The sequence below is a fragment of the Ahaetulla prasina genome, chromosome 4, assembly GCF_028640845.1.
Source record: "Ahaetulla prasina isolate Xishuangbanna chromosome 4, ASM2864084v1, whole genome shotgun sequence".
NCBI lineage: Eukaryota > Metazoa > Chordata > Lepidosauria > Squamata > Colubridae > Ahaetulla > Ahaetulla prasina.
Window position 1 is genome coordinate 128,300,388 of NC_080542.1, and position 16,100 is coordinate 128,316,487.

Genomic DNA, 16,100 nt, shown 5'->3' on the forward strand with positions numbered 1-16,100 from the left:
GACCCCCCCTCCTTCGCTCTCACTTTCCTCCCCTCCCTCTTCTGCTTCCCCCCCCCACTCTTTCGCCTCCGCCTCTTTTAGTGCCTGCAGTGCATGTTGATTTATCTCCGTAGCCATTGAACATATTGTTTCTCCTCTTACACCCCGCCAACCTCCAAGATCTTGGCAGAACTATTAGAAGTGGGCTCCCCCTCCCCTCCTTCCTTTTCTTCTTTTTGCCTAATATCTTCTCCCCTTTATCAAGGCGATGGGAAAGAAAAGCTCTCTTCGCTGTGGGTTGGGGGGGGGGAGCGTGAATCAGCCAAGTTTCTCTTTCTGTCGCCCTCTTCTTGGATTTCGAGGTACCTGTTTGTATAATAATCATAATAATGGGTGGTAACGATTTGGCCGATGCGCCCCCCTCCCTTTCTCCTTCCCCCGCTTCTTCGCAATGAACTGTTAACAGCCTATATAAGGAATGGGGCTTACTTCTCCCATTTGTCTCTTTTTGTTTCTTTTCTTTTTTCTTTTCTTTTTTAAGAAACGACTTGAAAACAGGGAAATAAACACACTAAAGTTCCGTGTTGTCGGATTCACTCCCTTATTTCTTCTAGAAAATAACGGGAAACCTGGTGATTTCATAGGATGTCAAACGGGAGGTTTTGTAACCTTTCTTGGCAGGTTTTTGTGTGTGTGTGTGTTCGTCTGGCATTTCCTGTATACGGTTATGGATAGGAAGGTTTTTAGCGGTTGGTCCAAGATCATGACGTTTTGCATCGGGTTTTGATATCCCGGAGAAGGAATTATCGTTCCCTGGGCGGGAGGGCGCCATTGGTTATGAATCTTAACGTGCGAAATGCACATATAAACACCGGCCTTCTAACCGACTAGCAAGTTGACCTGGTGTTGATTCTGAAGTAGTAGTTTCTTGCTCTGTTGGTGGGTTTATTTATAGCACAAGAGTGTGTATGTGTGCGTGTAGTTATTTTCCTGTTTTAGACCTGTGTATATTTCATGTTGAGTCTATATAATAGGTAAGTTTGGAAAGAGCCGCTCTGTTGTTACCGTACCTTATTTAAAATGTTAATGATAGAGAAAAGGGGGCTTTTCTTGCTGACGACATGCGTGTGACATGCAAGTCTGAACCACCCAGTCTCTGGGCAGGATCTGTAAACATGTTTACCTGAGCAGGAGAGAAAATGCATTTTCTATTAAAAATACTCTTGTTGGAATATTATATTTGTAAAGCTTATCAACAGATGCCTTGAGAAGTGCCTGAATATTTTGCTTTTGAGACCAGCTGGGAAAAACGACTCTGAGGGCTGCAGCAAATGGCAACTTGTGCAGGTAGAAAAAAAATGGTGTGTGAGGTTTCTCTTGCATGCATGTCAGCCCTCTTCTGTCTGCTGCTTTCATTCTCAAGGGAGGGATTTATTTACCATGCTTGTTGTCAGTGTTTTTCCTTTGTGCTTAATACTAGAAAACCAGATTTGAGGATGTTTAGCACAAATGATTCGTCTGCAGCATGCATGATTTGTAGAAAACAAAAGGTGTGTAGGATATGTGCTATTCCAGGTATTTGAAATGTGATTTTTGATTGGAAATATCTCACCTAGTGTTCAGGAGCAAAATCTTTGATCTATGGTTGCTTCTAATTATATTTTAAAATAAATAACTTCTATACATTGATCATCACTGGAAAAGACTAGATAATAGATGCTGGATACTAGAGATTTTTCAGCAGTAGAATCCTGTTTGACTTGCAAATGTTTACTGATCAAAATTACTGGGAGAAGTTAACCCTTAATCCTTTCTTGCAAATAAGCAGTTGAAATTATTTCAATTCTTTATGTCTTCTATAAAGATGCCATTAATGGGTATTTTTTCTATTGCTAATCTTGTGTTTTAATTCTCTTTCATTAGTCTTAAGGCATACAGACTTACCAAAGTACATTTATTAGCTGCATCACAGATTAAAAACCATCATTGTTTAATGGACTACAATATTATTTTAAAGATTATGTTCATCTTTGCCTCTATTGATGGTAAATTGATACCTCAACTATTTTTTGCTGCTTCCTTGACAGTTAAAAAAGTATACCCTTTTGTGCATTAACCTAAGTATATATTCACTATCTTCCATTTTAATTTCTAAATATAATTGCTGTGATATTCTCTTCTTGCTTGGTATGTAGAGCATGTTAATAAAAATACTTTAATACCACCAGAGGCCAATTAAAGTGTCTGATATTTTCTGTCAAAGTAAATTCATTCCATATTCTTGATAAAAATATAACCCCATAATCAAACTATAACTATATGCAATGTGAAAAGTTCTTAACCAAAGTTGTAAGAAATTCTGTAGAATTTTCAATGAAAATTTAACAATACAGATTTCTTTGCTTGCTTGAATTTTTCCCACGTTGTAGCTTGATTTGTTGTTTAGTAGAATATGTACTTGTAGTTGTATATTTTATAGAATATATATGTAAGAATGGAAAAATTCTTTAGATATTGCTGACTAACTGAAAGTTGCTTTATTTTTTCTAACAGGCATAGTGTATGCATAACTAAGAAAAAGACCTGAAATTGCTGAATCAAATTTGTTAACTACATATTTCTTTAACAATTCCAAATGCTTATGAATAGTAGTCTTAAATATGAACACTGGAAATGTAACCACTTGAATTTGAAAATGTGCATAATCTGAGAAGTATTTTTCATATTAGTTTATGTGTACTCAGACAAAATAAAAATAGCATCAAAGTATGACTTTTTAATTCATTTTATAAGAAAGTCACTTTTTATAAAATGTTATTAAACTTTATCTCCTGTTGAGTTCTTGATCTTTCTAATAGGGATGGACTGGAATCACTTTATTCTAGTACAATTTCAACTTATGTTGTTATGGTCATTAAACTTCCAAATATAGCTATATTGCTCTTGTCCCCAAGGGGACTGTCTAATGACTACAGAGGTTCTAGTTAGACTGTCTTGGCCTTGGTAATGGAGCAAGGCATGTCCCCCTTTTAGACTTATCTCACTTTTCTCAGCCAAATTTAGTACTAGAACTGATGCAGTGTTTAAATTTGTACTACTTATAATGGAAAGTTCTTTCTATGGATAGTCAGCTTGATAGCAATAATGTTTATTATTTATTTTATTATATTTTTATCCTGCCTTTATTACTTTCTAAGTAACCCAAGTGATGAACATATATGTCTGCATATATGTTTATTAATCATAATAGAAATCTAAATAATAACTTCAGCCATAGTGTCAGACCTGAGATCACAGTATAGTTTATATGACCCGTCTGGAGTATTTGAGTACTTCATTTGCATATACTAGGCCTACATAGAAGAGGAAGTGTTGGGGCTTCAACAAGACTTTAGGAGACTTCCTAAGCCAAAGAAGAAACAACTATATATTTCTTTGCATGTAGGTCAGTATTATTTTTTACTCTAGGTAACTTCCGTCAAATGACTAATTGCCTACCTTAACTATGCATTTTGATATGCTGCCATATTATGTTGTATGAAATTTATATAACAGTACAGAATAATTCTGTACCATATATTCTCTATCAAATCTCAAGCAAATCACAATTCACTCTAATTCCTCTTATCTTAATTTGGCCCAAGGGGAATTTCAGTTTGATTCAGTTTATGAGGGAAATAATATTAACAAATACGTTAATAATAATCTAGTATAACTGTAAATACAAAAATGAGTGCTTTAATTTGAGCAAATATGACATTAACACCTCACAGCCAAGTAGTCAGATGGAAGAATGCCGTGAGCCTAAAAACAAATGACAAGGAGTCAAGAACTCCTTTCCAAAACACATCCTATTCTACTGAAAATCTTTACCTTTTATCTTCATCTATCTCCCTGTTGATTGCTACAGGGCTCCAAGGGAGAATCTTAAGATTTTGACTACGTGTATTATGAGAAGGTGTTTTAAAGACTGAGGCTGAAGTCACAGGAACCAGCTGTTCTCAGGTTGTAAATGGCTTTTATATAAGCATGTTGCAACAGCCTGACTTCAGGGCCACCAAGCACTGTATCAATTATAGTTAATTTGAAAGTATGTGAGGAAAACCCCATGAGTTTAAATCCTTGCAAAATATATAGAAGTTTCTGATTTCATAGCATTGCAATAGAGTGCCAGCTTCATTCTTGTTGGCAGTAGTGATTCTAATCTAACCAGGATGTGTCTGAATCTTTTGCCTGGACAAGCTGAGATGTTGAGCTAAGAATGAAGTGTTAGGAGATTGGTCTTTTATTATCAAGCCCATGAGTACAATGTGGCAGGCAACCTTGACAGCATAGGGTTTTAGGCAAAGGGTGAAAATATCAAGATCATATTTGGTACGTTGACTGTATTACTTTAAGTATGTTTGCTGGTTAAATTGTTTAACTATTATTAATATACATGACTTAATATGTTATAATTTGCTTATATATAAAATTTTGGAGGCATTCAGTTGTTCTGTGGATGTGGTCTAATATGCATATACAGTAATACCGCAATAGTAGTAAAGCATATAGGGAGATCATTAGAATTTTGGATTGACTTTCTGTGGTTATGTTCACCCCTCACATTACATCATTATATATGGAAACACAATCAATCATTATGGTTTATAAGCCATGGTTTATGGGTTAGTGCTGCATATTCTGGCAACAATATCTTGTTAGAGAAACCAAAGCTTAGCACATTATTTGAGATCAGGCAGATTTATGGAAATGAACTGTTTATTTGAGAGCCTTGAACAGCTGGGTTGCTAAACCACACTAATAATTACAATTGTCCTTCAGAACTTAAATTGATAGTAATTTCTTAGGTAGTAATTTTCTAGGCAGATAAATGATGACACACTTAGGAATTCCTATTGTTTTTCAAAAAAAAAAAATTTAAAAATCAGTACATGTAGTCTTTGACTTACAACATTTCATTTAGTGACCTATTGATTGTACAACAGCACTGAAAAAGTGACATGCCCATTTTTCACTCTGCAGCAACACCCTGGTCATGTGATCAAAATTCAGACACTTGGCAATTGGCATGTATTTATGTGGAGTCATGTGATCAGCTTTTGCAACTTTCTGATAAGAAAAGTAATGGGGAAGCCAGATTCATTTAACAATTGTGTAACTAAACAACTGCAGTGATTCACTTAACAATTGTGACAAGAATGGTTGTAAAATTGGGGAAAATTCATTTAACAACTGTCGTGTTTAGTAACAGAAATTTTGGGCTCAGTTGTAGTTGTAAATTGAGGACTACCTTTATATCTTTGTAGAAAAGGAGCATGCAAAATTTTTCATGGTAAGATCCATACTTGCCCTTTGGTGATTTAGGAATTGTACTCTGCAAATGAACAAGACCCGGGGGGGGGGATTAAATTATGTTATAATCATATTTTGACCATACATGAACCTCATTCTATCACATAAATATTTATAATTTCATAGTGGCTTTTAGACAAGATTAGGAAAGTGGAGGTTATAGTTCCCTTGTGCAGAATGTGGAAAAACAGATTGTAGAGTTACATATATACATAATAACACAAATGTTAATTTTCCATAATTTTTCTGATTTCTGTATTAATTTGTTAAACAAATTGGCAGTTTCTGATATTGCTTGGCATGTAGATTTGTCATATTTCCTGCTCCTGGAAAACATATGGTTAGTAGTAAGGCATTCTAAATGCACAGCTTTGTCTGTACTTGCATTGTACTGAATTCAGTGACATCCTTCAAGTTAGTATTTTAATAATGTTTCATTGAAAATCTCTATACCATTTAAAGATTTCTTAGGTGTATCATGAAGGAAATACAATTAATAGTCTCAAAGTAGTCAATTACCCTCTTCTAATTCTTTCATTGGTGCACACTATATATTTTGATGCCAATCTGAAATAATTAATTCGAATTTAGTCAAAAGAAATTTAAATTGCTCACATCATTCCAACAGTAGTATCTGTAGAACACTCTAGATAAATTGCTTGAGTTATTTTCAAACATTTAAAAACAGTGCAAAGTTTACTGTTAGCAAAGTAAACCCAAGATTACATTGTTGTAGTAATACAGGCTGATGTTTTCCCTTCACTTGATAAAACGGGTAGAAGTTATTAAACATAAACGAACACCTGTGCAATATATTAGCGCATAGGAAATCTATGTATGATACATAGTACTGACCATGAAGTGTATGAACCCTAGTATTTTATTGATACTTTTAGGGCTTATTTAACTCCATTCAGTTTTTAGTAGCCAGCCATATATATTATATTCTTCCTGGAAATTTTTTATTCCATATCTCGTCTTTCCAGAAGGAAGGGTCTTGTTCCATCCAAGCTTTGTGCAGGTGCATATAGATACAGATAATGAATCCAATATAACATAAAAGACAGGGTTTCCTATCCTTTGACTATTGCATCAAGTTTGCAATTAAGTGAAAAAAAGATAACAATGAAAATTGTCTCAAATTATATGGTTGGTGACATTCACACATCAGAGAGAACGGTTTCAAGATTTGCCAGAGTGAGTGAGTTTTGGAAGAACATCTTTAGAATCTCGTGTACATTATGAGCATTGCTTCAGCTTAATGAATACACTAAAAATTATCAATTTTTCACTAGATCGTTTGGCCCTGGTCAAGGCCAAAGACTTTTCAACTTGATGAAAGATTACTAGGTCTGGACAGAGTTTATTCTGCATGAGCAGATGCTAAGTATCATAGGGAAAAGCTATAATATTTTTCTTTCTTTATGTGATTTTTCACACAGGACCACGAAATAGGCTGTATAGAAGCATATAAGAATGTATTTTATTAGCTTGGCATTGTAAAATTATTTCCAGTTTAAATAAAATTTTAAAAATCTATAAAGTATGTAATAATTGCATTATACTTGTTACTATGCACTTACCTCACAGCATGCAAATTAAAATTCTGTTTCCAAAATATTTCACAAAATATATTTGTTGAGCACACAGACCATCAAAACTTAGAGGAATCATTGGAAGAACTATGGTTGTGTATGATAATTAGTTTAAAAAGAGTAATTCTTATTAGTTCTATATAGTATTTGTTCCTTTTTTTTTTTTGCTTACTCTCCTACATATTATATAAGTAAAATTGCATGTATTCTTTGAATATTTTTCATGCATTTCAATCCATTATGACTCTTATCCTTTGGTCCTTTTGCTTACAACCATTGTAGCATCCACAGGGTAGTGTGATCAATATTCGAGTACTTGGCAACTGGCATACATTTACAATAGTTGCAGCATTTTAGGCTCATACGGTCACCATTTGCTACCTTCACACCCAGCTTTTTACAAGCGAAGTCAATGGGGAAGTCGGATTCACTTAATGAGTATGTGATTCATTCAACAATTGCAGTTATTCACTTAACAACTGTGGCAAAAAAAGTTATAAAATCAGGCACAATTCATTTAATTGCTTTCCTTAGAATCAGACATTCTAGTACCAGTTGTGATTGTAAGCGAAGGACCACCCGTAGCCAGCTCTCTAGTACAGGGTTACCAACTTTTCGGACCTCAGGGGCCACTAAATTCATAATTTTAAATCCCGTGGACCACTAATATGAATCCAGCGCGCCGCTCACTGAAGTGCCTGGACTCCCAGTGATGGGATGGGGTCTTTCAGGGCAGTTTCCTAAATGACATCAGACTGGAAACCATCCAGATCTTTGGGGAGCTGGGGGGTGGGGACACCATTCCAGAGGACAGGTGCCACAACAGAAGATTTGCTTTTGGATCCTGTTGGATGAAAATGCTTGATCAATGGAATGAACACCAGTCAGCACACTCCAGTGTCAGATTGAAAGGGAAATTATTTATTTATTATTTTATTAATTATACAGATGAAGTTTGTTGCCATAATAAAAATGTAAAGTGTTAGAATATTACTCAGATGTAGAGATTCTTGTTCACAAAGGTACTGTTTGAATAGATCAATAAACACAAAGTTTGATTTTTGTGTAAGTTTTATTGTCTTTAACAAAAGGCTATTATCACCTTTAAAGTATAAGAATATTTCCAAGCAATAGAAACTGTGATGACCATACCTATGATTTTTTGTTTTGTTTACATTTATATCCCGCCCTTCTCCGAAGACTTAGGGCGGCTTACAGTGTGTAAGGCAATAGTCTCATTCTATCTGTATATTTACAAAGTCAACTTAATTTGCCCTGAAATGGCTCACCCTGCATAGAACTGGAGAGTGGGGTGATATATGGAAGCTGTTACCTCAGGGGTGAAATGCTCCCGGATCGGACGGGATCGCACGATCCGGTAGCGATGGCAGCTGCTGGTTCGGAGGACCGGTAGCAAAAATTCCTGGCCCCGCCCTCCCTGCCTCTGCTGAGCCGCACCATCTGCAGAGGTTTTTTTTTTACTTTTAAAAGCCGGTTTTGCTTCAGCAGAAACAGGCCTTTAAAAGTAAAAAACAGCAGAACCTTACTTGTACTCTTACTTGTAGAAAACATGTTTTCTACAAGTAAGAGTAGAGATTCTAAGGCACTTACCTGATTACTGATGAACGCATAGCCACAGCCCGAAAGCAGTTTCAGTTTCAGCCAGACAGCATCAATCGCTCAGCTAATCTATTTCCTCGGTGATCAACTGGCTGGGTTTACTAGCTGAGGAACTCTGGGATTTGAAGTCCACAATAAAATAAAATAAAATAAAATATTTGTGCAGCTTTCTGAGATTTGGTGTGTTTCTGTAGTGTTTCACTCTACACAAACACACAAAATCTCAGAAAGCAGTAGTGTGTGTGTGTGTGTGTTAGTTTTGTGTGTGTAAAGTGTGAAAGTTGGTTTTTGAGCTTTTTGTGGCTGTTTGAAGTGTGAAGTGCAGGTGCTTTTACATTGTGTGTGAGTCAGTTGTGTTGTGTGTGTGTAAAGTGTGAAAGTTGGTTTTTGGCACCTCATTGTTTTCTTATACTTTGTTTATTATTTTTATTATTTATTGTTATTGGCCACGCCCACCAAGCCATCTGACCACCAAGCCACGCCCACCAATTAAGCCACACCCACAGAATCGGTAGGGAAAATTTTTAGATTTCACCCCTGTGTTACCTGATTGATCTCGGGGGTCTGAAGAGCTTGCAGTTGACTCCTTGAAGTTTATTGTCTATCCATTGACCATTTAATTAGAAGCAATTTTACCTTAATTGGTTAGATGGTATAACATTTGTTTAACATTAAGATTTTGCATATATTTATATAATTATGGGCCTAATCCCAAGGGACAATTACTATTGTTTCCCTTACACCTTCATTCTTTTTCCCACAATTGGCTTATATTCTCCATGCATTTGGAAAAGTAGACTGAACAAGTAGACTGATTTGAGATACATTATGATGCCCATTATTTTCTTTGAAAAAATGCTAGTAGAAAAAACTAATTGGCAGGACTTTCCCAGTAGCTGTTACATAATAATAAACATCTTTTCACTACTCAGAATGCTATTTAGATCCTAAATCCATTTATCTAAATTATGACAGCTACTTTAAGGGAAAGAAACCAATTCACATTGTAAATAGTGGCACTTGTAAGTTAATTAATCAGTGAAAAAAACAAAAATGAATGTGAAATTTACAATGTTTACCAGTAATGACTTAATTTTAATTATTTCTTTTTTAAAAGCAACTAGATACCGACTTACAGAAAGCTGCTACTTGTTGGGCTCTTGTTTAGCTGAAGATGGTAACTAAGGAAGAATGTTACTGTTTGCCAGGATTTGGGATTATATATTATATAAACTATCACCATGCTTTTCTGATTTCAGATTGTCAATACTGTGGTATAAAAAGTTTTAGGCTATTCTCCTTTGCTCATATTAGGGAGAAAATTTTTGTTGAGGCAATTCATTTGTTCACTAACGTATTTTTCCGAAAATAAGATCTCCCTTGATAAGACCTCACCGAATAATAAGCCCTCTCTGAAAATATTTAAACGCATCTGCAGCCATTTCCTCTGATTAGGGTTAGGGAGACAGAGCTGGAAATCAGGTAAGATGGCAAGAGGATCCCTATCTTGCTCCATGCGCCCCAAAATAATAAGACCTCCCCAGAAATAAGGCCAACCGCTTATTTCGGCGTTCAAAAATATAAGACAGGATCTTATTTTTGGGGAAACACAGTATTTTTTCCTTTTTATTAGCAGTGTCTTTTACATTTGCTTTTTAATGTATGCATCTTTTTCTTCATTTAATAAAATCCCTGATGTTTAATAAGGCTACAGTTAGCCTCAGCATGTCAATAAGCTTAAGTATATGTGATTACTTGTAGGATAAATACGCAATACAATAATAGGTGTGTAGCTGTGGACATATTGGAACTATCTATCTATAACTATTGGTAGTTACACGATTTGGGATATGGCTTAGCTGCTATGGTACTCCAAAACCTCATCAATAATTTTAAGATTTGAGAGAGTGGTCTACTTTCTAGCACTAGTCTAGAAAGTAGGACACTATATGTTCTGATGCCGCCTTAGGCATGACAACCATCTGGGTGACTTGAGACAATAACTCTCCTCAGCCTAACACACCTCCCAGGGTGGTTGTGAGGAAAATAAGAGGAAGGAGAAGTAGATACATTCATCATCATGAATTATTTATAAAAATAGTAAAGATGGATTTTAATTTTTTTTAAAAAAAGATTTATATTTTATTAAGGCAAAAAGATAAGTTGTTTAAATATCCCTGTTACATCTACTTTAAGGAGTTTTTGATATCTATTGAATGAGGAAATATGCTCAATATTAGTTAAGAAAATATCTGAGGTTGTACTTACCTTAATACAGGTGTATCATTTTTTTTCCAGCTGAAAGATGTGCATGTATTTTAAAGGCATCATAGTCCCAACATTTTAAAGACTATATAGGATTAGGACAAACAAGGAATCTGGCCAAAATAAAAACAACACTGAGCTTATATCAAAGCTTTTGGAAATTTCATATTGCTTTTTGGTTTCTGGTTCTGTATTCCCACTTAAGAGGTGTGCTAAACTATTGGTATTTGTGAGTTAATGGGAATATATTACAAAAAGTTGTAGCCCTAGAAAAATCACTATGTGTTAGAATCTTTTGCTGCTGCTTAAATAGAACAAATTAACATAAAGATTAGAGCTGGTTAGCTTACTTTTCTCCATTTGAACTATGGAAAATAATAAAAAAACTTTGAGAAGTAGTCTTTACACGATGGAATTATACTGGTTTATTTGAACATTAAGTTATAACTACGTTTGCACATTGACAAATTTATTAAAATTAAATATAAAAACCACATTTAGGGCTAAAATCAGTATAGTTAGTTAGTTAGTTAGTTTATCATAACACCTAACTGAACTGTGGCTTTCACTTGCTCTCAAATGTGATATTGCTACTAATATTAAACATTTTAAAGAAAACTGGACAAATGTATGTGGCTATCAGTGGCTACTAATCTTGATTAGCTCTTTAGGTCTTGAATTGCAAGTAGCACACATTAAGTACCAGACCCCTAGTTCTGTTATGCTGCCTCAATATGGCTGGGAAGAGGGGAAAGCAAAGAAAACAGGAAATGCTCTTGGCAAAAGTATATAGTCTCAGTATAGCCACCCAAGGTGTGAAGATCATCTTAAATGCCCAACTAAAGCAAGCAGGGTAGAGCAATATAGGAAGATGATCATTTTAGTGACCATGGCAGAGACACCATTTTATACTGTGCAGGAAAAGGCAATAAGCCCTTTCTGCATTTTTACCAAAGAAAATCACATGAACAGATAGTATAAAATGATACAAGATATACTGCTAGATGATGGATCCCTTAGGTTATACAGCACTCAACATGCTATTAAGGAAGAGCTCTGTATCTTTGCAGTACTAATGGTATTGGCTGGATTAAAGCCTTTAGGATGTCCTTTCCTGTTGCCATACAGAAAAAGAAAATCCAAAACTGTAAGGACAGAATTATAATGGGAACTTGAAATGTAAGAAGTTAAGTGAAAAATGAAATGAATTAACTACACATTGACATCTTAGGCATCAGTAAATTGAAATAGACTGGAACTGAAGATTTGTCCAGAGTCATAAGAACATACTGTTTAATATTCAGGACAAGAAAAACAAAGAATGAAGGGCAGTGGTGGGATTCAAGTAATTTAACAACCGGTTCTCTGCCCTAATGATTTCTTCCAACAACCAGTTTGCCAAACTGCTCAGAAAGTTAACAACCAGTTCTCCTGAAGTGGTGTGAACTGGCTGAATCCCACCACTGATGAAGGGTGATGCTTTCATAGCAAGGATTATATTTGGTATAGCCATTCCTTTAGTATAACAATTACCCAAGTTTATGCCACAACAGTGGATGCAGAAAAAGAGGACAGTGATGGATTTTATAGTCAGGTTTAACCTAAAACCAACAAAACAGGTAAGCAAGGTAGACTACTTGTGATTGGAGACTACACAGCCTGGGCCGTGGTGGCTCAGGCTGTAAGATAGCCTATTATTAAAACACAGCAGCCTGCAATTACTGCCAGCTCGAATCCCACCAGGCCCAAGGTTGACTCAGCTTTCCATTCTTTATAAGGTAGGTAAAATGAGGACCCAGATTGTTGGGGGGGCAATAAGTTGACTTTGTAAATATACAAATAGAATGAGACTATTGCCTTACACACTGTAAGCCGCCCTGAGTCTTCGGAGAAGGGCGGGATATAAATGTAAATAAATAAATAAATAAAATAAGAATATCAACGCCGGAAATATTAAGGAAAACAGTTGGACTGTTTGGCCTAGGAATCTGGTAGGAAGCAAGAAACTCTTTTATCATTTTTTTCAAATTCAATTATTTCTACATTCCAACAATTCCAACTAGGTTACACACAGGTATCACCAGATGAAGTAAAAAAAAATCAAACTGATCATATTATGAGTGGAAGAGAAAATATCTAGCCAGGGTCTTAACAATGGAACAGATCAGAAATTTCTTGTATGCAAATTCCAAGTCAAGCTAAAGTAGAGGAATTTTTCACACTTTGTGCATATAGCTGCCATTTCAAGGAAAGCATCAGGAATCACATTTGACTCCTGAACCGCATTTATAAGGAATCAGAGGTATTATTGAAGTTGCTCAGGGTGAATCTAAAAAAGGCAGCCAAAAATCGAAACAACCAAAAAAAGCCAACTGAATCTCAGAACAAACAGTGGAAATTGCCAAGAAGAGAAAAGAAGCCAAAGCCAAGAAAGATCTTGGAAGCGATATTGAGATTTCAGAGAACTGTTAGAAGAAGCAGTATTACAACATCTGTAAAGGGCCTGTGTATAGAAAGAGACTGAAGATAGAAAAAAAGAAAAGCCTTTCAAAGCATTTCTGAATTCAGAGTGAGGTTCCAACCTCAATTTAATATGCTAAAGGATGTCAGTGGGCAGATAATAATTGATTGAAAAAAGTTCAAACAGAAATAGAAGGAATATCCATGTCAACATGCAAGAGCCTTCAAAAAATATTTACTAAGTACAAGAACTTCCAGTATTAGAAGATAAATCAACACTCCAGTCCAAGTCGGACATTAGAAGAATTTATGATATATCTGTACAAATATTGTAAGTAATAGAGGAATCTATAAATATATTAATTTATAAATTATGTCAGCAAATGTACAGTATGACCTAGTAGCCAACAGATTGGAAGAAATGAGTTTGTATAACAGTATCAAAAGAAAAAAGGCTTAACTGAGTAAGCAAGCTATTGTACAATAGCTTTAATTTTGTATACTATGCCAGTAAATAATGTTTAGAATTATCCCATGCAAGTTAGAACCATACATGAAAAAGGAGATGGCTTTAGAAATAGCTGAGGAACAACACGGAATATCAAAAGAAAATCATTATCTGATTCAATGAGTGTTGACAAGCGTCTATATGACAAACTATAGAATGTGCTTATGAAAATGGGAATCCCAGAATATTTCATTGTCCTCATTCAAAACCTATACACAGCTCTAAAAGTATAATTCACATGCAGTTGTGTGAAATAAATAACAAAACAGACTGGACTCTGGTCTGCAAAGAAATGAATCAAGTCTGCATATTCTTATTTATATCAGAATATATACTAAGGCAAGTTAGATTGAAAAGCGATAAGCGTTGTTTTAAAATTAGAGGAAGAAACATCAAACCTGAGCTATACTAATGACACTACTATGACACTCGAAAATTATTTGGAAACTAAATATAAAGATTAAATTAATAACCATATATACCGCAACAAATTTTTCTGCCTTTTAGGATCAACTGTCAACATTAACGAAATCAACAGTCAAGAAATATGTTGCCGAGTTGCACTTGTTAGAGTTGCAAATAAGTTATTAGAAAAGATATTGAGATGCAAGGATGTGTCTATAGCTACCAAGATCAAAATTGTGCAGGCGGTTGTTTTCTTTGTAACATCCTGCAGAAACAAAACAAAAAAAAGGACTTTGAAGAAGCAACATAGAAAGAGTATTTACGCTTTTGAATTTTGGTGTTGGAGAAAATGTCTGAGAATACTATGGATAGCTTAAAAAACAAATGAATCCTAGAACAGGCAGTCCAGAATTTTTATTCAAGGTACAAATGTTCAGGTTTTAATTATATTTTGGACACATTGTGGAAAGGCCTAATTCTCTTGAATAGTCAATCAAACTGGGAAAGACAAAAGAAAGAGAAAAAGAGACCAACAGCAAGGTAGATGGACTCATTTGCATTTGCATTTGCAGTGGGTGCAGTGTTACAAGCACTTTATCTGGACACAAATTTGATGGCATATAATCATCATCCATCAAGGAGAAATAGTGAAGGAAGAGATCTATCACCTTCCTAAGTTTGTAAAGTTCTATCTCTCTGTTGTCCACTGTGAATAGGATACTAAACTAAATGGGCCGTTGGTCTAATCCAATGTAGCCATATCATTGTAATTTATTAATTTAATAACTGCAAAAGTGTCATAAAACATTTTAAATCAAACATATAAAATTTATTTTGAATCATTGTGATGTCTAAGCCCAAAGTGTCTTGTCTGTGGCTATTGAACATGAAATTAATTTGCTCTTAGGAATATAGTATGTTAATAATAATCAAAAAGATAACACCATTCTAATTAAAAGAAAACTACTTTTTAATCTGTGCAGAAATAGGGAGGTTTTTTTTAAACGTTTCTGGTACTTGCTATATTTCGGATCTGATACGTTTATATAGCTGATGAGATCATGGCTAGATAAGTTTCCTTACTAAAAAAGAGAGGGGAAATCACATAAATGCAAGAGATTTGCCTATTACAGAATTTACATATTTACTTACCTATCTCCTATCAGTCTGTCTTTCTGTCTAGCTTATTTTAATTTGCAAGAGAAACTGATGACTATGGTATAAGTTTCTTACGAACTACTATTGCCAGATAATATATAAATCAGGGTAAATAAAATGTTAGTTCATTAATCCATATTGAAATAAGAGAAAACAAATGTAATAATGGCCGCTAGCTTGAATTACTTTTAAAGAAAATTCAATGCATCCATGGAGGATATGTTATCAATGAACTCTGAGTCACACAAAATCTTAAATTTTAATATAGCTTGGTTTTGACTACCTGACCGTAGTTATTATATAAATCACATGTAAGCCAATTATAGCATAGTATGTTGTATGAATCCAGCTACTGTGCAATTAGGTACATTATAAATTACAATAGAGGTGCACACAAAATGGAAAAAGTTTTTTATTTCAAACTCAAAAGCAAATCAATGCCTCTCAAAAGTTCTGTTGAGCTATTTCAGCCTGGCTGAGGTTTGGCAGAAAGAAAACCTGAAATAAATTAACAATTAAATATCGCAGTAGAAATAAATACCTAAACAATTCAGATATTTTGGTCATGGGAAATAGGATTCAGAATAAGTTCTTACATTACATGTGTATGAACAAACACCAGATGGCAGTAAAGAGATAGAGAAAATTTAAACTTTTTATTGCCATCCAATGAACATGTGTATTTTTGCAGCCAGACTTTTTATAGCTTCCCTAGAATTTGAGACCATTATAAGAGAAAACACTAATCCTGAGCT

General features: G+C 34.8%; 1 protein-coding gene and 1 long non-coding RNA gene across 5 annotated transcripts in view; one reads left to right on the forward strand and one right to left on the reverse strand.

Moving 5' to 3' along the window:
* Positions 1–16,100, forward strand: part of ZEB1 (zinc finger E-box binding homeobox 1) — a 71,684-nt gene that overhangs the window by 1,142 nt on the left and 54,442 nt on the right. For 2 of the 4 annotated variants that reach the window (XM_058184327.1, XM_058184328.1), the window contains exon 1: positions 319–341. The exons of 1 other annotated variant lie outside the window; for it this stretch is intronic. Coding sequence is in view for 1 of the 3 variants with exons in the window: in XM_058184331.1 (XP_058040314.1) it covers positions 1,311–1,326 (16 nt within the window). In the remaining 2 variants the exon portion in view is untranslated. Of the gene's footprint in view, positions 1–318; positions 342–1,304; positions 1,327–16,100 lie in introns of those variants that run through there. One more of the 4 variants, XM_058184331.1, reaches the window with a different exon arrangement.
* LOC131198958 (uncharacterized) overlaps positions 5,363–16,100 on the reverse strand; it is a 37,580-nt gene continuing 26,842 nt past the window's right edge. Inside the window, exon 3 of the long non-coding RNA XR_009155217.1 lies at positions 5,363–10,927. This is a non-coding gene — a long non-coding RNA (uncharacterized LOC131198958). The remainder of the gene's footprint in view (positions 10,928–16,100) is intronic.